The 25,953-nt window shown below is 30.1% G+C and overlaps 1 protein-coding gene across 3 annotated transcripts in view; it reads left to right on the top strand.

The window, feature by feature from the left end:
* Positions 1-22,651, top strand: part of LOC143065273 (cyclin-dependent kinase 17-like) — a 56,693-nt gene extending 34,042 nt beyond the window's left edge. For 2 of the 3 annotated variants that reach the window (XM_076238757.1, XM_076238748.1), the window contains 13 exons: positions 4,330-4,446; positions 9,663-9,719; positions 11,590-11,704; positions 12,795-12,889; positions 13,389-13,451; positions 13,897-14,020; positions 15,007-15,067; positions 15,993-16,052; positions 17,985-18,188; positions 18,748-18,790; positions 19,763-19,853; positions 20,762-20,839; positions 22,169-22,651. In XM_076238757.1, coding sequence (XP_076094872.1) covers positions 4,330-4,446; positions 9,663-9,719; positions 11,590-11,704; positions 12,795-12,889; positions 13,389-13,451; positions 13,897-14,020; positions 15,007-15,067; positions 15,993-16,052; positions 17,985-18,188; positions 18,748-18,790; positions 19,763-19,853; positions 20,762-20,839; positions 22,169-22,200 — 1,140 coding nt within the window. In that variant the 3' untranslated portion in view covers positions 22,201-22,651. Of the gene's footprint in view, positions 1-2,206; positions 2,344-4,329; positions 4,447-9,662; positions 9,720-11,589; positions 11,705-12,794; positions 12,890-13,388; positions 13,452-13,896; positions 14,021-15,006; positions 15,068-15,992; positions 16,053-17,984; positions 18,189-18,747; positions 18,791-19,762; positions 19,854-20,761; positions 20,840-22,168 lie in introns of those variants that run through there. The other variant, XM_076238766.1, reaches the window with a different exon arrangement.
* The last annotated feature ends 3,302 nt before the right edge of the window (positions 22,652-25,953 follow it).

The following is a 25,953-nucleotide window of genomic DNA, read 5'->3' on the forward strand; positions in this document are numbered from 1 at the left end:
AATTAAAATTTTCTTTTATCCATGGTCAAATGTAAATAGGCCGTATGAACATGATGAAAGGCAATATGAAAAGTAGGAATTTCACAATCTGCAGTACAGTCTGTTTTAACCAGTAAGTCAATTTTCTTGATCAGGTATTGGAGGAATTATTCTCTACTTCATGATATACACTAATAAGTAAAATATCAAATTTATAAATGCTTAGCTATTTTTAAGGTGAATCACTATTTTTATAAATTGTACAATCGGTTTACTGAAGGCTACTTCATTACTGTGAACATTTTGTAAAATGCATGAGAGGTGCCAGGATTTAAAATATTTTCATCTATATGAAAAGTATGGATGTTTTCATGCCAAAGAACTAGTTAATCATTCATTATTTTTAGATGCAAGATTGCAGAATCTCTGCTCTATATTGATGTTATATCTTTATAATCCTCCATACAAACATTGTATAACACAAATCAGCCGAATCCCTTTTCTTGCATAAATAATTAGATCAACATATCTGACTATCTTTTTATCTAAAGTTATTAAATGAAGAACAATTTTCAAAGTTGTGTTACATCACAGTTGTCATAGAAACCTTGATGGGGATTGATTGGACTTTGTTTCAAAGTTGTAAAATTAGTGAAAATGTGAGAAGTTAAGCGATAGTTAATGTAAGGGACTTGTCCATTATAGATTCTATCCGTCTAACTTGATTGATAATGAGAGGTAAAGGTGATTAATTTATACATGAAAAATAGAAACTGTTGGGTTTTTTTTAGAGTAATTTCTATCATGTGGGCTAAAAAATATTTCTTTATGTAAGTCTTGTTGGGTTATTATAACCTTAGCTAGTTATTGTCCTTGTCCTAAGTACACATTTGAGGGGGCAGGACCTTTTTCGGGACGTCAGGATCAGGTGTTTTTAAGCGCGGGATTCCAGGATTTCTTTTTCAAATTTCGGGATGTCGAGATATAATTTTTTCTGAATTCAGGACCTCAGGATTTAATGTTTTTAAGCCCAGTATTTCGGGATCAGGACCTTCACTTTTACACAGCCCAGATTTTTGTGTACATTTTTATTACAATGTATTGTGCAATTATAAAATTCAAAAGTTTTGTTTGATTTTTATAATTTTTTTACTGAATTCATATGAAAAACTGTTCATAAAAAGTCATTTCCTTAGATTATTCATATTTAATTGTGACAAATTTTGAAGACTGTAAGAATATGAAGAATGACTTTCACAAATTATAATGATTTATTGTACATGTCCAACTACTAATTTTTTCAATAGAAAACTTTTTTGTGTTGATAAAGATCTCAAAAGCCTGGGTGAAGAAATATGAAACCAACTCTGTCATAATAACTCACTTTTTCAAGAAATGATTGTTAATATGATTCCAATTTCCTGGTTATTGACACACTTAGGGGTTAGATTGAAATAATCAATTCATAGAAGTCTTTGACTAAATAACTGTCAATAACTTAATGGTGGTAGTGCTTGTCAATCGTGGTAAATTGTTACTGTTACTGATTGAGAGCCTTTCTTGTTGATTGTCTTTTGATACATGTAATACTTTTCAAAATAACACACAGTGTTCTCCCCAAGGCCTTTACATCCATTATACATGTAGTATATATATTTGCATTTAGACATTCAACGAAGAACAATCAATCAATCCATTGGTGGTGGGGAACACATGGGTCTTTGATTTTGTCCCAACTTTGTCCCAATTATTGAACCCTTGATTGTTACCTTATTGATGATTATAAGGGTCATTAAGTACGCTGAATACACATTTGTTGGGAGTGAATATTGCTGAAGTAAACTCAATAAACCTATCCTCCTATGCTGTTTAACTATTCTCAAAATAAAAGTAGAGATTTTATTGAATTTTAAGTAGATTGTTTACAAATTTGACTTTAGTTATTTCGTATATCATCTGCAGTAACTGTTTATAGTTTGAACCTTGGCAAAATATTCTTGCAAATAATTGTAAATTGGTTTGGCATCAGAATAAAAGTTAATTTGTATCTCTGGCCTTCTTCAAATGTTGCTTTTAAATTGAAAGTATTTACAGCTGTAACTTTACTGTAAAAATGTAACGTAGATAAATTTAACACAGATGCTTTAATTGTTATTGTTACATAAAGAAGAGATTCATATTTATTAATACCACAAAATATAAAATTTGTCTAGGATTAAAGTTCGTTAGTTAGATTGTGAGTTACCAAAATTTGGAACATTTTAAAGTGATACAATGGGAGTTTCCAATGTTAGACAAATTAAAATGAGTTCTCCTAGGGACCTTAGTATTCCAGAAGACAAAAGATATTTACTTGTTTACAAGGTATGAGCTTTTTAAATTAAACATTTTCATTGTTTCTCTATTTGAACTGAAGTCATTACATGATGTAGTTATAAATGTGGAAAGGGTCTCCAGGTATTGATCGTGTCCTCTGAGATACTTTTAACGCTGTTTGTCTCAACTTCAGATTGCGGATATTGCTTCTTGGAAAATCATATAAAATTCTACTTGATGATGAATTCAAACAGAGGAGAGAACTTTTGTTAGAATTTACAATTAAGGGTCAACTGGTAGGGATTCAATCAATTATTGGGCCATAGTTTCTAGTACAGTTAAACCTTGAACAACAAGCAAATGGAAATAAAAAAAAGAGCATTTTTAAAATGAGAAATTCATTTAGTAACAGGGAAATATTTTTTCCTCCAGCTTAACACCATGAACATTGAAAAAAAAAATCATATTTCACATAATTTTTTTCTCAGAAGTGGATGTAATTGGTTAATTATCTTCAAATTTGTAAAAAAAAAGTTGTTTTGATTGTGTCTTTTAAATTTCTATAACACTTATTTTTGCCTTTGTGCCTAAGGAAGAATCCATATTGAACAGAAAATATTGATAAAATAAAAACATGTCTATATCAGAGAGGAATCTAATCTTGAAAGGCAATTAACGGACATGTTATGGACTGTTGTATATTGAAGAAGGTCTGTGGTATAAACAAAAGTGCAACACTTTGGTCAAGTACAAATTCAGACTTTTGAACGACATATTCACTCACTTCAGTTGTAAGTTTGATATTATAAGCAGGTGTGCCCAGGTAATTGATATTTTGTACATGTTGTATATGCAAATTTGATTTAATTTAAATCTATAAATCCAGAATTTATTGATGGTACAGTGGTTTTTGTGAGGAGATGATAAAGCAGTTTTACTGTTATTTAAAGATGATAGTATTCAGAACTTTTTTGTGTAGGTTTTCATATATCTTTAAATGTCAAAATATCTAATATACTGTGCCATATTAAGGCCATGAACTTGGTTTTAAAACCATCCAATCTCATAAATATCACAGTTACTTTTGCTATATAGCCCATCAACTGAAGTCTGTCAGAAATCTGTCTACTTAAGAATGAAAGGGGATCATATTAAAAAGCTGTATTCTTACATATAAAATGCATACTAAAACAAACCAGCAACCTTACATACAAGTGATTTTATGTTGCTGTTTCTTTGGTGGTTAAGAGCTGCCATGACAGAGTGGTCGTTCCTCTACCTCTAAGGTAGTGGTTCTCTTGATACCCCCATTTTCTCAAGCAAAAAAAGAGGAAAACTATGATATAGCCAAGGTTGCTAAAGCAATGTTTAGCACTAACAGACAAACAATAGTTTAGAAATGTTTAATTTTTTTTCGTTTGATATAATTTATTAATAAGATTGTAAAATATATTTCTACTTCAGTAACTGGCTCATTACTTTGACATATGCTGTACAGTAGTGCAAATATTTGGCCAGCCCTTCCTGAACAAATGGGTACTGAAGGTGTCAAGATATATTTTTTCTTAGATAGTTAATTAGATATAGCTCTAAAGTGGTTTAGTTATGATAAATGGTATCAGTATTATTTTTTTTTTGGAGATAAATGCAAATATAATTTTAAGAACTGCAGAAAAGGTAGTTAAAATATAATAGGATTGGAAAATATAACCAGATTTAGCAGTACTGTGGGGTCTTGGTGACCAAGTGGTCTAGTAGTTCTACTACTATTATAACTAGTCAGTCAACACTGTGATTGCGATGATAGTCCGTTGGAAGGGGACAATAAATGGCTGACCCGTGTTAAGAGAGAGCCATATCTCTTGCACGTTAAAGACACCCTTGTAGATTTCGTAAAAGAGTAGGCTAATGCCGCTACAAGGCAGCACTCGCACAAAGTGGAAAGGGATTAATATAAGTTGCAAAACTTGTTTCCCTATCCATTATAAATAAATATGTTTAAACTAATTCAAAACTTTTTTTATTTTGTTTCAGGAGGCAAACAAACGCCTGTCTCTTCCAGCTGATATGCGACTACCAAGCCATAGGTCTAGAACAAACCTAAGTAGTCCTGAAGGTCAGCTGAGTCGACGATCAAGGAGGAAGTCTCTTGTAAGCATTACTATTTAGTCTTTTAACTAGTTTGAAAACCTAAAACTATTAGTTGTAGGCCCAATAAATTGGTGTTATCCTTTTTGACATTTTGATTTGTAAGTGCAATGAAACTTATCTGTTGTTTGGCTATTTATAAGTTCAGTATTTTATTATCATTTTAACACATTCTCCATATATAATATGATTGTCCTTGAAGAAGAATGTCCTTCATTCTGTCTGTCTGTTTCTCATTTCTGTAGCATTTCTCCCAGAAACTATAAATGATAGTTACTTGATATTTGGTACCAAATTTCATATGTGCGACTGAAAGGTCCGTCACATAACAACTTCCTGTTGGCCACATACATATAAAGTTACTAAGCTTTAAGGTTCTTCATGTTGATTTACTTGTGAGAAATTTTTGTTATATTCTTTTTAACAGCTACATGAAAGGTTGATTTTTTTTGGTAACAGGCTTGGTATTGGCAAACTGTAAAGTGTGGCACATACATATCACTTTAATCTTCTGAATACACACATTTTAATTCCAATGGCAGTTTTTCCTTAAAGCTAACCATATTTTATTTTTTTTATATTTGGTCAAGATGATTTTAGTGTAATTGCACTCATGAAGGTCTGTGAATCATAAGAATAAAATTATGAAGACCATGATCCTACTTTTTTCAAGGCCATCCCATCAAGGCATGACTTAAAGATGCTTTATTTACATTCAGAAAGGTAAAGGATGCTTATGAGTGCATGCGGGAAGATGCTGCACATGTTATCATTTATATAAACAATTTATTTAAATTTAGATTATGTAATTCTTGAATTGTTATTTATTTTTAAACTGTTGGGAAGTAATCAAAAATGTTAAAATTACAATTATATAAAATATTTCCAAAGAGGATGTTTACATGCAACAACAATTTCATGGACCACTAGTTTATAAGCGATATGTACTTTTACTTCCTCATTATCTCATTTACTAAGCATCCATTCATTCAATAACATTAGTATTGACTTCTTCTCCGCAAAGCAACCATTCATTCAATAACATTAGTATTGACTTCTTCTCCACAAAGCAACCATTCATTCAATAACATTAGTATTGACTTCTTCTCCGCAAAGCAACCATTCATTCAATAACATTAGTATTGACTTCTTCTCCACAAAGCAACCATTCATTCAATAACATTAGTATTGACTTCTTCTCCACAAAGCAACCTCTTATTCAATAATATAAGTATTGACTTCTTCTCCACAAAGCAACCATTCATTCAATAACATTAGTATTGGCTTCTTCTCCACAAAGCAACCTCTTATTCAATAATATAAGTATTGACTTCTTCTCCACAAAGCAACCATTCATTCAATAACATTAGTATTGACTTCTTCTCCGCAAAGCAACCATTCATTCAATAACATTAGTATTGACTTCTTCTCCACAAAGCAACCATTCATTCAATAACATTAGTATTGACTTCTTCTTCACAAAGCAACCATTCATTCAATAACATTAGTATTGACTTCTTCTCTACAAAGCAACCATTCATTCAATAACATTAGTATTGACTTCTTCTCCACAAAGCAACCATTCATTCAATAACATTAGTATTGACTTCTTCTCCACAAAGTAACCATTCATTCAATAACATTAGTATTGACTTCTTCTCCACAAAGCAACCATTCATTCAATAACATTAGTATTGACTTCCTCTCTGCAAAGCAACCTCTCATTCAATAACATTAGTAATATTGGCTTCTTCTCCACTAAACAACCAGCACTTATAGGATTAAGAGTAAAAACTGGTTACTGTATGGCCTTCAACAATGAGCAAGCCCATACTGCATGACCAACATGACACAGAAATTAGGTCACTGTATGGCCTTCAACAATGAGCAAGCCAATAATGCATGACCAACATGACACAGAAATTAGGTCACTGTATGGCCTTCAACAATGAGCAAGCCCATACTGCATGACCAAAATGACACAGAAATTAGGTCACTGTATGGCCTTCAACAATGAGCAAGCCCATACTGCATGACCAAAATGACACAGAAATTAGGTCACTGTATGGCCTTCAACAATGAGCAAGCCCATACTGCATGACCAAAATGACACAGAAATTAGGTCACTTTATGGCCTTCAACAATGAGCAAGCCCATACTGCATGACCAACATGACACAGAAATTGGGTCACTGTATGGCCTTCAACAATGAGCAAGCCCATACTGCATGACCAAAATGACACAGAAATTAGGTCACTGTATGGCCTTCAACAATGAGCAAGCCCATACTGCATGACCAACATGACACAGAAATTAGGTCACTGTATGGCCTTCAACAATGAGCAAGCCCATACTGCATGACCAAAATGACACAGAAATTAGGTCACTTTATGGCTTTCAACAATGAGCAAGCCCATACTGCATGACCAAAATGACACAGAAATTAGGTCACTGTATGGCCTTCAACAATAAGCAAGCCCATACTGCATAGTCAGCTATAAAAGGCCCTGAAATGTCTTCTTGCTGACCTCGTGAATTAGCACTGTAAAAATATGTCTAGAAATGTTGATCTAGTATAAAACAGGTTGTATATTCATAGTACATTAGCATTTCATCATCCTGAATATACATTTAATTTACTGCTTGACATCTAATAGCCAATAAAATAGTCCTTTTAAATCAAACATGATTTCTCGCTGTGTTGAAGACCTATTGGTGGCCTTCTGCTGTTTTCTGCTCTTTAGTCGGTTATTGACTCAGATACATTCCCCATTTCTATTCTCAATGGTAGGGACTACTGGTAATACCAGGGTTCTCACTAAGACGAGTCCATGAGTCCTGGACTCATCTAAATCTGTCTGGACTCACCATTTTCAAAACTGGTGAGTCCACAGATGCATCAAGATTGAAATATTTTGTATAAACTGAACACAGTTCAACACAAATATCATCATTTTATAGCAAAAGTTTAAAAGTGATCTGAATTTGATTTCATTTCATTGCTCTGTTAGGAAATGGAGACTAAAATATTACTTTATATTGCAATAAAATATTTTCTTCTTGCTGTTGGACTCATCATACCTAAAAATGATGAGTCCCTGGACTCACCTTCAAAAATCCTTAGCGAGAACCCTGGTAATACCCATAATATATTGAAGGTAAACTTTAAGGTTTACCTATTTGGTAAAATGAAAATAAGTAATTTTTTATTTTCTTTTCTTCTTGAAGTACAAAGTGAAATATATTCAAATTGTATAAGTATGTTGTTTGGTTGGCATGCATTAGAATCAAATAACTTTTTCATCTCTGAAATTCTTGGCCAATATTGATTGAACTTGGCAGAGGCAACTGTAAAAAGTTTTATATCAGGCACTCATTTAGTTAAGTTCAATCAAAAATGTGACCACCTAAGAATGCAAAATTTCCCCAAAGATTTATTTTTATATTCATTTCCAATGTCATGAATGTTATGTCTTTTCATTAAAGCTGTGGTTAAATAAACTCTCCCAGTCAATCCTGTGTTCAGTTCATTGATAGGTGTCTATAAATGATTACCATCATCAAAATTGATTGAAATAACCGCATTTTATGTAGAAGATGGGAGAAAATTGGGACAGGCTAAATTAAAATCTATAGGAAAGATTGCCAAATAATAAAATGTGTGGTGTTGTTATATAATTGAGAACAGACTTGTAGAAAGGCAGAACCAAAGCAAACAGGAAGTCAAGTAATTTAACTCCATTCAGAGGTTATCTTTTAAAGTGGTTAGTTTGAGAGATAAACTCTGTTGATGGCTTGATGGTGTTTTTAAAATAAGACAAGATTAACAAATTTATTATGTTTTGATGCTAAACGAAAAACAGATTGAAGTTTTTATCTGTATAGCTTAAGGGTTTCAGATATTAAAATGATTCAAGTTAAAGACAGGCGGTAGAAAATGCTTTTAGTGAATGTATCAAATATTTATCATGGCAATAGTATAAAATGTGCAAGTCAGTCGTAATAGTCTTATAGAAAAGCACTAAATATTGAACAGTGCACTGTTGTCAGTATCAGATGTGGATTTAGGTGGTGGCTTAGGGTGACTCCCCTCCCCTTTTGTGGGGAAAATTTGATTGATTATATAGGGAATCATAGGAGCATGACTGGAGTGGGCCACCTCTTAATCGTCAGTGGGCCCCCCTTATGAAAATTTCTGGATCCACCACTGATTTCAGTCTCTTAGAAAAAGTAGTTTCCTTTTCCAATTGTCATTTATTTTGGTCACATGATTTTAGATATTTATTTTCTTGACTTTACTGTGAAATTTTTGTCATGAACACTGATGATTGTGGACTTAAATATATCCTTTTTATACAAACCTGTTTACACAATGTAAACGTGGTGGATCCAAAAAAATAATTGAGAATTCAAGATCAACCTTGCTTGTACTAATGTTAACAACAACTGATTTTTTTTTTAAATCAATTCACTTTTGTACAAGTACAAACAGTGTTTAACATTACTGACTTGCAAAAGTCTTACAAGAAACAGAAAATATTGGCCTTAGGTGTCAAATATCCTGCTCTTGCACTCTTTCCTGTGTTATATACTAAATGCAATCCTTAGGGATAATTGATAACACTTCTATGTTAGGAAGATAACAGAAACAACTTATGACATTTAGGATAACACAACCTAAAAAAGACAAATAATGGTATAAAATTAGACCCATACACATGTGCAAATATAGAACCAAAAACAATTGTAAAACTTCATCGTAAACAATCCAAACTCTCATACAAACCAGAAGTGATGATATTACAATTGTAATTAGAAAAACAAATAAACAAAATACAGTGTTAATGATTAAAGATACAAAACAAAAATCTAATTACAAAGAAATATCTCAAAATTATTTTCATGCATTAGAGAAATGAAGGTAATTTTTTGCTTCATTAGTTTTGTAAATCACCAATTAACATTGATCATTGCTCCCATGCATAATTGACTTTTATCAAACACTATCTGCATTACATAACAAACCTATTGTATAATTTATTTTATTTATTTGAAATAGAGCATAATTATTGACTTCCTTTAAGTTCTCATTTTCCACAATTTATTTTTTGGTGCATCTTTTTCACTAAAAAAGCAATTATAGGAATCACATGTAAAAAACGGTTGTTATTTCTTGTGAAGAAAATGAACATGACCATATAACTGTTTTCTATTTGCAGTCTGAAATTGGATTTGGAAAGATAGAATCCTACACGAAATTAGACAAATTAGGAGAGGTATGGTTACTGTAAATTAATACATGTTTATGATACAGAAATCTCATTTGTTATCACCAAGTTCTTGGTAATCACTTGCTGACTGGTAACAATAGTAATCCTGTAGATTTAACTGAGAAAATACAGAGATTACAGAAGATTCTTAATTGTTTTCAGTTAGAGACATGATTGAAATACATTCAAATAAAATAAAATTTTGATTACATTTCCCTACATATAAAAAAGAAGATGTGGTAAGATTTCCAATGAGACAACTTTTCATGAGAGCCCAAAATGACACATAAATTAACAACTACAGGTCACTGTATGGCCTTCAGCAATGAGCAAAGCACATACTGCACAGTCAGCTATAACATGCCCTGAAATGACAAATGTAAAACAATTCAAATGAAAAACAAATGGCCTTATTTGTGTACAAAACAATGTACAAAAAACAAATTATTCAAAACAGAAACAAACAACAACCACTGAATTACAGGCTGCTAGACTATTTGTACCTATAAGAAAAATACCTTGTCCTATATATAAAAAAAAACAAAAACGCTGTTACAAATTTGTCTGCTGTTGGGTACTGTAGAGTTTCGGTGATAATAATTCAACACTAATGTGAAGCTAGGAATTGTTTAAGATTATGTTCTAAATATTCTAAATATAAATAAGAAAATGTGGTATAAGTGCCTTTGAGACAACCCTACATCCAAGTCACTATGTATAAAATTTAGAGGTAAATGTATGGCCTTCAATGTGGATCCCTAGATTTTGTTGATGTCCCTTTAAAAATAATGGCCATTGGATAAGGAAAATTTCTGCTCAGTTTCAACAGGGAAATATAGGGTCTATTGAGGAGCGTTGAGTTTTTGTTTACATTGTTTACAGGAAATAAACAAGTAATGACAAGGTCAAAATCTTTTTTGAATCAGCATGTTTAACTATTAAGCTGTTATATAGATATTTCATGTTCAGAAAAATAATTGTTTTTAAAATTTTGTGTAAATTAAATTGTTTGTTTCTTGTATGGGATAAATCTCTCGCTGTTGGACAGATGTTATAACTGGGGAAATAAATAAGAACTAAAGCTAGTCAGAGTTGTAAAGATTAGTTAAGGATTGATGATGATTATACAATGATAATAACTATTGCTGTAACTGATACAGGAGAACACTATAATCATGGCCTTCTAAGTATAAACTGTTTTAGAGGCTTGCTTTTAATAATTAATTGTTTTGTAAACTGGTAAACAAATAAATCATTTATGTCACTCCTTTGTTCTGGTTAACCTTTATGCATATAATTATAAAAAAAATATAGTTAGCCTTTTTATAATCTATAGGACTATGGGTAATTTAATTGTTTGTACTTCAAAGGGACAATAATGTCAAGCCATTGGTTGAATTTCCATTATTGAGGACTTTGTTAGCCAATCAGACTATTTTGGTGTATGCTTTTGAAAACATTACCCAGAATGCTTAAAGCCTAAATTAGAGTCGAGACCTTAGGGTTAGATCAGTTGAAATGATACATCATGGAATGAAACTGGTACCTTTGCTAACTCTCTAAGTCAATGTATAAGATAATAAAAAAGAATAAAGAAAAGCAATCAAAATCTATAAATTGTTAATTTAATACAGGTTAATTTGTTTTCACTTATTTCTGTTACAAACTGAATTAAGCAGTTATATATATTACATGGTAACACCCGTACATCAATAGATGTAAAATATGAAAGTGCAGAAAGTTAAAACAATTGTTAATGTCTTTATATTAGAGTAGATAACATATCCTCTTTATAGAACTGTACAAATCAAGTTCCTTTGATAAAAGAAAACGGTTATAAAAATCAAATGATGAAACTAAGAAATTTTATTTCCAGGGAACATATGCTACAGTGTTCAAGGGTAAAAGTCGACTAACAGACAATCTTGTAGCTCTGAAAGAAATACGACTAGAACATGAAGAAGGAGCACCATGTACAGCCATTAGAGAAGGTAAAATATTGATCTCAGTTTAAAAGTAATATCTTGGTACGGCAAGGTATTTTGGCATTAAAAAACCAATAGTAAAAGGCAGATATAAGGGAGATGAAACTCAAAGAGGGACTACTGGGGATTCATTATTATTCCTTGGAAACCAAGTTTCCTAGATTTCGTGGGTACAAATACCAAATTTCCTATAGACTTGTATGCAGACTTTGGCAAAACCATGCAATTAAATATCCATGAATATGCAAGTTATCCTTAATCCCTGAAAATTGTTACCCATGAAATTAAATGAATCCACTGTAGACAGTTTTCATTGACTAATTTGTAACCAAATCTTTCTTTTTATGGGGAATTGTTTTTGTATTAATTTGTAATACATAAAGGGTCCAACGTTTATTCAGGTAGCCAGTAACCAAGAACAATTGTTTAAGATGATAAAAGGTTAATGTGGATTGGTTTTTATTCAATAGATACTAATTTTCATGGATTTCAGGGTTACAGGTGAACCGCAAAATTTTGTTTTCAAGAATTTTCGATAAGGTAATATGCAGATTTTGGCAAAACCACAAAATCTAATATCCACGAACATGTAAATTTTCATCAATCCACATAATTTGATTTTGATCTTATAAAAGGGATTTGCTTATTGTAGCCATTCTTGTTCTTTTGTCCTCCTAGAATAGCATTCTGTATAATAAGTTACTATGAAGTAATTGGGTACCTGATGGGGTTTTTTTCCAATCAGTTTATCAGTGACATCTTGGTGTCCCTATTATTAGTCAAACACTTTATATATCCGATTGAAACTTTACTAGGAAATATGATCACATATATGATATGGAATGAGGAAGATCTTGATTGAACTTTAGATTACTACATCCAAGGTAAAGGTCATTCAAAATAGATCAATATAAACTTGGAAATCAAGTCCATAAGTACTAGAAATGGAGTGTGTGAACAAAAGGGACATTTTCATAGCATGGTGATTATTACTCACTATGGTTCTTTTAATTATTCGATTAAAGTGGGTCATTAGAAAGAGAGTTTTGTTAATTTATTACAAATTTTGTGTATCATTTATTTGTTGTCTTTTCAGTCTCATTACTCAGGGATCTGAAGCATGCAAATATAGTCACCCTCCATGACATCATTCATACAGAAAAGTCTCTCACTCTAGTCTTTGAATATTTGGTAAGTTCAATTGATGTTGAAGTTCGCATTTCTTTTTTTGTGAACATGCCAAAAAAAAAGTTCATACGAATGTCACCGTCATGGAATGATGAAAATGAAATAAATTAACTGATGAATAACCTATCAACCATTTAATAATACACATAAATACGACAGTGACACCAACTTCAGCTAAATTGATTCATTCATGGTGATTTTTTACATCAGATGTCAACCTAAACCAACAAGAAATGTGACTTTCTATTCAAAGTGGTCTTACAATATCAGCTGTGTTATGAAACAATACCTCTTAAGAATTTTTTGTGATCTCTACTTTCATACTCTTTTTGTCAAATATTCTGAATATATTTCAAATTCAAATAGTATTTTCAAAGAACTGAATTTATATGTTTTAGGTAAAAATCCTAACATGGTACTAAATAAATAAAGAAGTATGTATTGATGTTATCTATTTTTTCTTAACATTTTGACCTCTATTCCATATCTATTGTATTTGTAGGATCGTGATCTCAAACAGTATATGGATGACTGCGGTAATATAATGAGTATGAATAATGTTAAGGTAAGAAAGTAGAAAGAACACATTAAGTAAAACAAAACAAAACAAAACAAAACAAAAAGAAACACCCAAAACAAAACAAAACAAAATAGCCATCATCTTTACTATGAAAAATATAACATTTTAAACATAATTTTTTTTTGTTGGTTCCTCTGGTATCTTTAAGATGCATGTTTTGATAAGATCAGAAGGAACCAGACAGTATGGCATATAAAACATGCAAACACTTTGATTTATGAAATGCCTTGGTCAAAACAAAACTATATCTACTCTATTTACCATATACTGTAAAACAGAAGGCAGTTATATGTAGTGAAAATTGCATGGAAAAGATGCTCTAGTTTGGAAAAATGTATAGAAAATGTGTTTTTTTTCTTTCAATACTACATGTAGTATATATACTAAAAATGTTTGTTTTATATTGATTATTTATTGCTCTTTATTTCAGTTGTTTTTATTCCAATTACTACGAGGCCTTGCCTATTGCCATAAAAAACAAGTGCTACATAGAGATCTTAAACCACAAAATCTTCTAATTAATGAAAGAGGAGAACTTAAATTAGCAGATTTTGGTAAGTATTATTGTAGCACCAAATATTTTGTTGCGTTTCCAGTGTGTGAAGGTTAACATTATAATGTTGTTATATATATTGCAGTAGACACTGCAGTTGACATGTGGGTTCCTTTACACTGCAGGTTGTTATAGTCCTTGTGGTAGCTTTATAGCAATAAGACACATACATTTATTTGACTTCAGTCATTCTGAAATATAGCATGCATTCATTTATTTTTGTGGATTGAGGAAAAGATGTTTCTTTTTGTGGAAATTAAATTAACAAGCTTAAAGAAAATTGGTACTTTACTTAACAAGTAGTTTTGTGGTTTGTGTATACCCACAAAATCCATAAAAAAAAATACCTAAAAAATCCAAAGGAATCCACAGTAAATTTGAATGTAAGCACAGGTTATATTTAAAATTGTGCAATGAACATACCTTAATAGAGGAATATGGTAAACATACCTTAATAGAGGAATAGGGTAAATCAGAGTAAAGTCAACGCAACACACACAACCCTTCAGCAGAAATAAAATGTAAATGTCTTAGGGGGTAATAGTATAAAAAAAAATTATTTGTAGCATACATTCATAATAATTTATCAAACATTTGGAACTACTGATGACCATTTTGGATAGGAATACAAAAGTTTTTACCGAAGAGTACACAGTACATGAATTAAGGTCTTATAGAAGTCAAAATGATAAATATGTTTTACTCCACAATAACTTATTATTATTTGCCTCTAATGAATGACAACCAGTTACACTATCGTAATATTTGTAAGAAAACAATATATATATATTCATAATTTCATATTTTGTAAACAATGTAAAAACTTGTGTTGGACTAAAAAATTATAACACATTCAAGATTTGTTTAAATAGAAATAGGAAGTTTTGACATAAGTAAATCAGATTCAATTTTAGTATATATTCAGTATGTACTGAGCAGTATATGTTGTTAAATTGATTTTGAATATTTTATCTATTTATATTTCAGGATTAGCCCGTGCCAAGTCAATACCTACTAAAACATATTCCAATGAAGTGGTCACATTATGGTGAGTTGTAACGATTATTTAAACATATCTATGAAATTAAGAGATGTGGTGTTATTGCCAATTAGACAATCATATCTGCCTTGTAACCATCATAGTAAAAAAACACCATACAGTTATCACCAACATAGAAAAACTTACTGAAAAAAAAGGAAGAAGTAAAGAATTCATAGTCTACATTATTATGACATATTAAGAGTTATAAACATTATTTTCTCTCTACATTGAAGACCTGTTGGTGACCCTCTGCTGTTGTTTTTTATTTGGTCGGGTTGTTGTCTCTTTGACACATTCCCCATTTCCATTCTCAATTTTATCTTCAACTATACTAGATTTTTCAATCCACTTTCAGTTAGGTGTGAGCTTTTCGTATGTTTAAGGCCTTTTAAAATGTGCTTTAAGATGAAGAACAGCAATTAAAGCATTATTCCTTTTTCTGTGAGATTTGTCAAATGCATATAGAGATTTTGCATTATAAATCCCTTCTTTTGATCTATATTAAGTTATAAACATTATTTTCTGCTAAAATCTCATTCAATTCACACTAAAAAGGCACTACTATTTCTACTACTTCATATTTCAAAGTTATTCTTATAACAAAGACATGTATATCAATGATAAGAGATACAGACATAAATGTGGTTAAATTATAAATTCTACAAAAACAACCAGAAATGATTTTGTCTGTAAAAAGCAGACAGTCTCTATAAATAGGAGGGAAAAAATATAAGTTTGAGGCATTTCAAACAAATTGTATTACTAAATTATACATATGGCATGTCTTCATACTAAAAATCAAAGCCTTTCGTCAGAGTACCAAATTAGCTTCCCTGGAAAAAAAGCAGGAAAAAACATATTCAACATGAATAAAGGGAGATAATTTACTGCCAGGGTATGAACAATGTTTATAATGAAGTTGTTATTTTAGGTACCGACCACCAGATGTATTACTAGGTTCCACAGAGTATTCTACTCCTATAGATATGTGGTAAGTTTTATATATACAGTAGATTCCGGTTATTTGCATAGCCTATTTGTCAGACAAAATTATGCAATAAAGCGGAGTATGCTTATATCCGAAATGCCAAATGACAGAGTCAAATAACATCAATAGAACAGATCAGTAAAAGAAATCCATGAAGAAAGATGAACATCTGTAATCCATATACAACAATGAATGTTGATTTATTCTAATAAAAATTATCTGTCTAGTGTCATATGTGTTATTTTATTTTGTTTCTTTAAATAAAGATTATAAACACATTTTGTTTTAGTTTAGTTTATTTGCGTTCCGACTTTCCTTTACCTGGGATACGAAAATAAACTGTTCTAAAAATAGATTTGTTTCTATGACCCATATGTACAATGTACATTGTTATGCTTTGATTAAAATAAACTTTTAAACAATACTTCACAGTTTATAATTATTTTAACAATAGATGTGTAATGAATTGCCTTTGATATGCAGTTGGACAGTGAAGAAACACCTCGTTAGTTTCGTATCTGCAAAGCAGTAATGGGGCCCTGTACGGGTTATTTGCTGGAAACAAGTGTTGAAAGTGAGAAAATATAATAATTAAAAGTAAATGCTCTTTTCATAAAACATTAAAAATAAATGATTGATGCATAAAATTCTTTAACCATTTAAAAATGCCCTATAATATTTAACATTAATACAGATCACCCCAAGCCCAATTAATAGAGTTATGATCGATAATTAGCAGGAGCTATTGTTTTTAAAATTAACTCCAAATGTAATCTATGAACAATTGTTTAAATCCAATCAATTTTTAACACCCTTTGAGATAGAATGGTCAGTGTTTTTACAACAATATCTGTTTGACATGTTTATGACCTCGAGGCTTAAAATATAACATGGGAAACTTTACCTGTGCAGACATCAAGGTTTATTTTTAAATCAAATTCATAATATAAACACGAAAGAAACTGTTTTAAAACTTTATTTAGATAACAAAAAAGTAAATATGAAATAATAACGAAAATAAGAATGCATTCAAGAAAATTATACTTACCAAATTGCCATTTCCGGTCAGAAATCTCGTCAGTTTTATCTAAGCATATCTAGACGGCAATAATTTTCTATGCAATAAACCGAAAGGCCACTTGTAGAGCTATGCATATAACCAGACAATTTAACATTACATGAATGGGAAATGGTTTTGTGCAGGAGAAAACTATACAATTAACCGAATTATGCTATTAAGCGGTATGCAATTAAGTGGAATCGACTGTATAGCCTAATTAAGTGGAAATTTTTTTCAGACAAAAACTCCTTCAAAAATAAAGACTTAGTTTGGATAAGGAAGGTGCTGAGAGTGTACAGATTGAATTACTGTAGAATATATACTATATCTATACAAAGGATTATTTCAGGCAATGTCAATACCATGTCACATCACTTTTCTTCACAATTTGGTGATACACCTTATGGCTATTTGTCTGCCATTACTGGACATCACAAAAGTTCCCGTAAAATGTCATTATAGAAAATATCTGATGCCATAATGGAAAAGTGATTTGCTGTATGATGTCAAAAGTTCAAGGGGGACAGATTCTCGGATCAAGCAGGACAGATTTCCAAATAGGGATAAAGTGTATTCTTTTAAGGATGGGGAAAAGTTTTTAATTTTGTGTCAACATTTTAATATCTATAACTGATTTTGTTTTTAGTTGCAGTATAAAAACAATAGAAGGTCAATGTCAGAAAAAATTCTGACTTTTTTTTGTATTTGGCAGGAAACTGTTGAATAGCTCAATAAACTTTGCCTTTCCTGAGATTGAAAAAAAGTTGATATTTTTCGACATTGACCTTTAATTGTATTTATTATGTATATTTATGAAAGTATGTCATTAGCCAGCTGTTATAAAAAAGTCAAACTTTATCTATATACTTTTACAGGGGAGTTGGTTGTATATTTTATGAGATGGCATGTGGTCGTCCATTGTTCCCAGGGTCAACAGTAGAAGATGAACTTCATTACATATTTAAAATTCTAGGAACACCAAATGAAACTCAGTTCCCAGGACTTAGTAAAAATGAGGACTATTTGTCTTATAACTTTCCTTTCTATAAGCCAGAACCACTTATTAACGTAGCACCAAGGTAAGTTTAGACTTCTCACTAAAGAATCAGGCTTAATACATTTTCATAGCAAGTTTTAGTTACTTAGCTTTAAAAAGTCTAGCATGTCATTTTAGTCTACATAATTATGACATATAATACAGGTACATTTCATAATAACATTGAATCTAATACATCATTTCATATTGTATTTCATAACTTTATAATATAAAAAAATTACTCATGTTGATCATATTTTAAAAATGTTATTTCAAAGAATTACCCATGATATTCATATTTTTAAAATATAATTATGAAGAACTACTGATGGTATTCAAATTTCAGAAACAATGATATAAAGATATAAAGAGTAATACATGTAATGACAGACCTCAAAAGTTTATTAATTTTATTGCATGAAAATATATATTTACCATTTTATGTTACATTAAATTAGTTCAGTTTAACTTATATGCTGCCTGCCTCTTAGTGGCAGGGATACATAGTGTGTCTTTTTTGTTCCTGACTTAATGAAATATTTAATTGATAATTAAAACCTATGATATGTTATATTAAAAGTATTTGCTGTTTTATATTACAGATTAGATGGAGACGGTTTAGATTTGTTATCAAAACATTTACTGGTAAGTTGTTTACATAGAAGAGGAGGCAAGGAAGCTTTAACTATTTTATTAAAATGCAAAATTCCAAGGAATCAACCTGGATATCAAATTTATGTGTAAACGTATATTGCATTTCTGAAGAATCCACTGTTGTACCAGTAACTATCTCCATTATGACCATATATATAACATTATTCATATATGTTATTCATAAGTAGTGTTGTCATTGCCCTTTTTTCATTGAAACATTAAGTTAAAATCCCAAGCTTAATGGAGCTTTCAGTCTCTGTGGGGAAAAAACCTGGAACACTCAAAATGCAATCAACCAAACAATACACTCAAGATTTAGCAACTCTAAAGCTACCAAAAACTGGAGTTGAACTCAGGTACTCTGAAAGTATATGCAGTTCCTGGTTTGCTAGTAGTACCCTTTATGTTGCATATGGTGCAGACAAAATAATTGACAGGTCATACTCATTATTGTCCCAATTTTGGTTAAGAAGATTGGATTGAGGCTTTGACAAGTAGAACATATCCATGTTCATATGTGACAAAAATCTTCAACAGCCATCAACCAAATAATTATGCCATCTTTGAAATAAAGTTAATATTCCAATATTATAAAATGATAAGAAAGGAATGGCAGAATCTCTGATATACAATGAAGATGAGGGGTATACATTAATATGACTGCAATCAGATTTAAAAATTAAAAAAAATGATTTCAGGTATTAAATAATGGTTCACCAAGTTGTGTCCATATAACAAGTCTACATTTGTAGCTCTGAATGGTGACTTATTTAGAGATGTTGCTAATAGATTTAACAGAAACTATAAAAGATCTTCCACAAACACCAAAGTCTCAAGGTAAAAAATTATCATTGAAAAATAAAGAAAACTAGTAACGAGGTTCCTAACTTGGAATATACACATGAATGCGTTTATCTGTTAAAAGTTATTTTTGTCACAACTTAAAACTTTTCTATTTTACAGTATACAGCTAACAAAAGGTGCTCAGCTGCAGAGGCTATGAAATATCCTTTCTTCAACAGTTTGGGACCAAGTGTACATAGGTTACCAGACAGTAAGTTCATGTTAACACTTATAAATATCTCATGATAGGTTTACTGAGAAATTTTCTGTTTGAGAATGGTATTGAGTCTCGCTGGCAAATATCCAAATACATGTAGGTAATATACATTTAACAATGAATGGATCTATGTGTATATTGTGAAAATATCTGTTTTAGTTATAAGTAATATAGAAACCTTTTGTCATTACTCATACAAATATAGCAAATCAAATATGTACTTCAGATGTGATCCAAAAAGGGCAGATGACCTTGGAGTGGTTTAACTTTTGGGTGGGAAAAAAATATTGTAAAAAAGAGAAAAAGCATTCAAATTTGAAAATAACTTAAATATAACTGATTTTATAGTATCAAAGTGATTGTTGCACTCATTTCTCAGTGGAAATATGTATAAGCTATGTAAGAAGAGTGAAAAAGGTCATTTGTAAAATTGTTGTTGAAAATTGAAAGGATACATAATGATACTCTTGAAAACATTTAAAAAGATAGTTGAATTACTTTAAATATACAGCTAAGGGAGGATTTCCCCAATCTGATGAAAAAGGAAGTATTAAACTTATTCAAATGAGTGAAGTAGGCCATTTATAAAAAAAAAAATCCTTGAAATATTGGAGGATGCATGACCATACACTTGAAACATTTAAAAAGATAAATGAATTACTTTGAATAAATAATTGAGGGAGGATGTTCTCATTTTGACAAAAAAAAAAGGAAGTATTCAACTTATTCAATATGTAAACACCAAATATTATAGTATTTAATTTTAAAGGAAACTCAGAAACCATATTTTGAAATTTCAATTTCTCTGCTAGAAAAATGCTTGAAATCTGATAATATTCTATAAGATACAAAGTAAATGATGTAATGATATGGGGTATTAACTATAATGATATTTATTTCAGCTGTATCTATATTTACACTACCTGGTATAATATTACACAAAGATCCTGGAATGAGATCCTCATCATTATCATCTACAGGTAGGGTTAATGTTGAGTCATGGTTTTCATATCAAGATTTACCAAAAGTACATATGGATAATTGAAATGGTTACTTAAACTGGTACCATGATTTAGGTTACATGATAAAAAACTGTTTATTAACTGTACTACATGTTAAAAGTAAAATAATAAAAACACTGAACTCGAAGGAAAATTCAAAACAGAAAGTACCTTATCAAATGGCAAAAGTACAGCTGGATAATTGGAATGGCTACTTAACTGGTATAATCAACTAGATTATACTATATTGTTGAAGGCTGTATGGTGACCTAGAGTTGTTAATGGGATTGTTATTTGGTATCTTGTGGAGAATTGTGTCATTGGCAGTCAAACCACATCTTATTTTTGTAAAATTCAAAGCAGAAGTCCCTAACCAAATAGCAAAATCGGAAGCTCAAACACATCAAACAAATGGAAAACAACTGTCATATATCTGACTTGATACAAGCATTTCCTTCTGTTGAGAAACGAAGATTAAACCTGGTTTTAAAGCTAGCTAAACCTCACACTTATATAACAGTCTCATAGAACACATAATCACTTTCTTATCTGAAAAATTATATTTGACTCAGAAAATGATGGTGCTGTTGTCAACAACCAATCACAATCAATAAATTATTTGTACTGATGCTACTAAGGCAGTCATTGATGACAAACAATACTTCAATATTTCATTTGAATTATTCTCTGGCAAATCAAATGTGATTTCATGCCACATCTACATTTATAGGTCATTAAAAAAGTACATTCTTTGACAATGCAGATATATTGATGAAGTTTGCTACAGCTGGTATTGGTCAAAGTTTTCAAAGTTTGTGTAAATGACTTTGGTATTGATAAGTGCAGTTGTACACAGCTAATTTGTGGTAGAAAATGAATGAGGATTTGATAAACTATGAGTTCAAGATGAAAGTGATATATGAAGCTTTTGCATAGAGTGATAGATATCATAGATATAAGAAGATGTGGTATGAGTGCCAATTCAAGTCACAATTTCTGAAATTTAACCATTATAGGTTAAAATGGGGTCTTCAATACAGAGCTTTGGTTCACACCCAACAGCAAACTATAAAGGGCCCCAAATTGATGAGTGTGAAACCATTCAAACATGAAATCCAATGGTCTAATCTATATGCTATTCATATAGAACTACTAAGGTAAAATGATTATTTTGCAATACAGTCAGGGGCAGATCCTGCTCAGTTATTGAAAATCCTGGATCTTCCACTGGCTTTTGCAGGTTTACAGTTTTTCAAGAAAACTTATTTAGAATAAATTAATTCTATTATTAATTTCTTATCTTTTTAGGTAAAATAAGAAGACAGAGTATGCTGTTTTGATCTATGTGACATGATTAGATTATGTAGCTTGCTGTTTTAATCCATGTCATGTGATTAAATCATGTGACTGACATGTGATACATTTCATGTGATAATCAAAGCAAAGATTTCTTATGTGCAAAACAGTGCTTTTGAATGACAAACTATACATATAATAATTGCTGTTAATTGATTTTGTAGTATAAAACTAGTGTGTGCATGCTATAATTACAATTTTAACCTTATTATCACAGGAAAAATCAGTTATTTACTAGTTACCTCTCATTTTTAGTTACCCATATTTTCAAAGGAAATATCTGTTATTTACAAGTTACATTTTTAAGTTGACTTAAAAATGATGATTAAAATAACACAAGGTCTTGTATTTTTATTTTAAATTTTTACTTGTCAAACCAAATGTGAAATTATATGAATGTCATCAATATTCAGAATAGAGATGTTAGTAGAGTAGCCAAGTTGACATTAGTTTAATAAAAAAAACCATTTTGACAGTTTTCAGTACCATGTATAAGAAAGTAATTATATGTTGATTGCTATGCTGGTTTTCAAAGATAACATATTTTAAAGTTGAACAGTAGATATATTTTGTATTTTATGAAATAACATATCATGCTTGGTGCTTTTCATATCATTGCAATTTTTTTTTATGACAAAACTTTTTTTTGCTTTAAGTGCTTTAGAATAATACTACTATTTTTTAATAATGCACAAAATCAGTTGTTTTATAAATAAGATTGTGGACCAGCTCTAACATGATAAATTTGGAGTTCTTAATTTTTTCTGCTCACTGCATTAGTGAAAAGATTTATTAATATTCTAGAAAAAATATGTCATATAAAGTCATAGTATACATAATATGTTGAAAGTGCTAAAAAAGAGAAAAGTGTCCCATGAAGATAAATTTTGTAATGAAATTTGTCATGAGTGCTTATCTTCTTAAAAAGTTAACATAATTAATGAAAATTTACAGAAATAATTTGTTTTAAAAGCAAGTATTGAATAAGAAAGGCTTTATTTATTAGGATAGTCTCCAACTTCTAATTTGACAGGCTTATCATTTTCAATAGAAAAAATTCTGGTAGCTGCCATCTTGAACTTCATCGTCATTCAACCATGTAGCAAGTTTGTTTAACTCAGGCAAACATTTTAAAGGGTGTTATTAATAGTTATAATTCTTCTTGATGTGTATATTGAAAAGAAACCACCGATTTTTCATCATTGGTCATATTAACTGTGCCATGTGATTTATTTGTTCATTGTATTGTAATGTAAGATTGTAACATAAATTGTAACAGTTGATGACATAGAACACTACAAATTATGACATAGTACACTACAAATTATGACATAGTACACATATTATGACATTGAAGACACTGAACATGGCCTAGTGTTGCATGGAATAGTTTACAAAACAAGACAATGTTTGTATAGTCTTTTTTAAATAAGTTTATATTAAACTTTTGATTACACCAATGATCATAATTGTTTACAATGGAGAATAATGGGAACAATTTATAAGTTGCTTTCAGGAGTTATTCTAATTTTTGAACTTTCCTCGGAGTTTAGTACTTTTGTGATTTTACTTTTTACAGAGGTTTTATAGCATTGTTCAGTAGTATTTGAGATGTTCAATGAAACTTTCAATTTAAATTTACTGAAAAATACCCTATTTTGGTTGATTTGTAATGATAAAAAAAAAAAAAATTTGGTAAACTGAAAAACATTGGACAATGGATATTAATATCACTATTTTGTCTGTGTAATTCCATCTGAGAGTGAAGGATTAATGGGTGATTAAAATACACAGCTTACATAATACAATACTTTACTCCTGAAAAACACTTTAAATTTCAATAACTGTATTCAGGAAAATTCTGACATAAATGAAAAGTGTAGCATCATATAGGTAACATCTGGTCACAGATATTACAGGAAAATTATAATTAATAATGAAATTCTGTATAAACACAACTTTGTAGTAATAAATAACATTCACATTTTATTGTAGATCTCACTTAATACAGATAGAGTTATATTATAATAAAAATTAAATTGCTGTTTCTAAACATGAAAACTTGTGTACATTTATTATCCAGCTAGCTATAAGAAATATTTAAGATATCTATACAATATAACAGCTACTAGATATCTGTCTAATATGGTCAATGTTGTACATATGTGGTCATCTCACTGTTACTTATAGATTGAACATATTTATATAAAAAGCCGAAGTTAAAGCCGCAGTTTGTACTTATTTTCTTTTCCTTTTACCTCATTTTGGAAATTAAAATTTGTTAAACCATTTCAGTTGGTTGACACTACTGCAGTTCGACCTTCCTTTGTTTTTTTAGGTTTACCTCATTTTGTGTATAAACTATATAGGAAATTAAAAATTGTTAAACCATTTCAATTAATTGACAATTACCCATTTTATCAAGATAGCTTAGTTGTACTCACATCAAGTGATCTTGGTTTAGTTTATTGATAACTGTCTTCCAGAAAAATGAAAACAAAACGTTTATGACATTTTAGTGCCAAAGGGACACTTGAAAATTTATGGAAATAATTGTTCTTCAAATTTCAGATTCACCAATAGCATTTTATTATGATTAAATTACTGATGTAAGAAAATGCCAAGTCTCTTTCACATGATTTGCGGTTGACAGACAGTTGCTATTAACTTTTTTTTGGATATTTTATGCTTGCATATTATGGTATATTAATAATTCAATAGTTCAATGGTTACCCAATATTTGAAGAAAACAAGTGAAGAAATATATAATGTTGCATTATGAAAAATTTAAAACGTCTACAAAATATATGCTATCTAGTAATGTGCCAGTTATATCTTTTGAATTTGCTTAATATATAATGAAAAGGATTTTTTTGTACATTTTCTGATGAGTATTTGATTTACTTTATAATTTAAAAATTTTTCTAACATTTTTAAGAAAGAACTATTTTAGACAGAAATAAGAATTTTGTATTGTAGCCCAGAAATTTTGTACCACAACTTTGTATAATTTTGTAAAGAATGTGTATAAACGTACTACTAATTTATTTTTACAGTATTTTGTAAATGTGACCTTTTTTAGGCTATTTTAAATAAGTTGATGTTATTTTCAATTTTATTTTGTCTAAAAAAAAAATAGGATTCTGCATGAACAGAAATTGTTTTTTCCATATTTAGGTTAAAGTTAGATTCTTCAATTAGTACTTGATTCCGCTTGTAATATAAACAAAAAGTGCATGTTTTTGAGAGATATATTTGAATTTTTATCTAAATTGCTACATATCTATTAATTTTTACCAGATTTTATCTACTTATACCTATCAAGTTGAATTTTTGCAGATTTTATAATAATTTTCAAAAAAATAAACCAAAATTGGTATGTCTAAAAAAAGACATTGCTCTTAGAATTAAACATGTCTGTTCAGTGAATTCAGTGTTGAAATTTTAATCACATTTATAAACAAAATTATTTTTCTGGTACAGAGTTTTATTAAATATTTGATTCAGTATTAATTGTGTCATTATTATTTTTTAAGCTAACAATGATTTTGTTTTTCTAATTATATATTTCAAGAGATTGATTGTTGTGATTGTCGATTTATTTATAGTACACGCTCTCTGGTAGAGTCTGAAACACGTAACCTTGTTTTTATTTATTTAATTGTATACAAAAGGAGAAAGGATATACAGTATCATCCTAGAGCAACTAAGTTGCAAATTAATTTTTGTATAAAGAT

This window comes from Mytilus galloprovincialis, chromosome 1, assembly GCF_965363235.1.
Source record: "Mytilus galloprovincialis chromosome 1, xbMytGall1.hap1.1, whole genome shotgun sequence".
In the NCBI taxonomy this organism is placed as follows: Eukaryota; Metazoa; Mollusca; class Bivalvia; order Mytilida; family Mytilidae; genus Mytilus; species Mytilus galloprovincialis.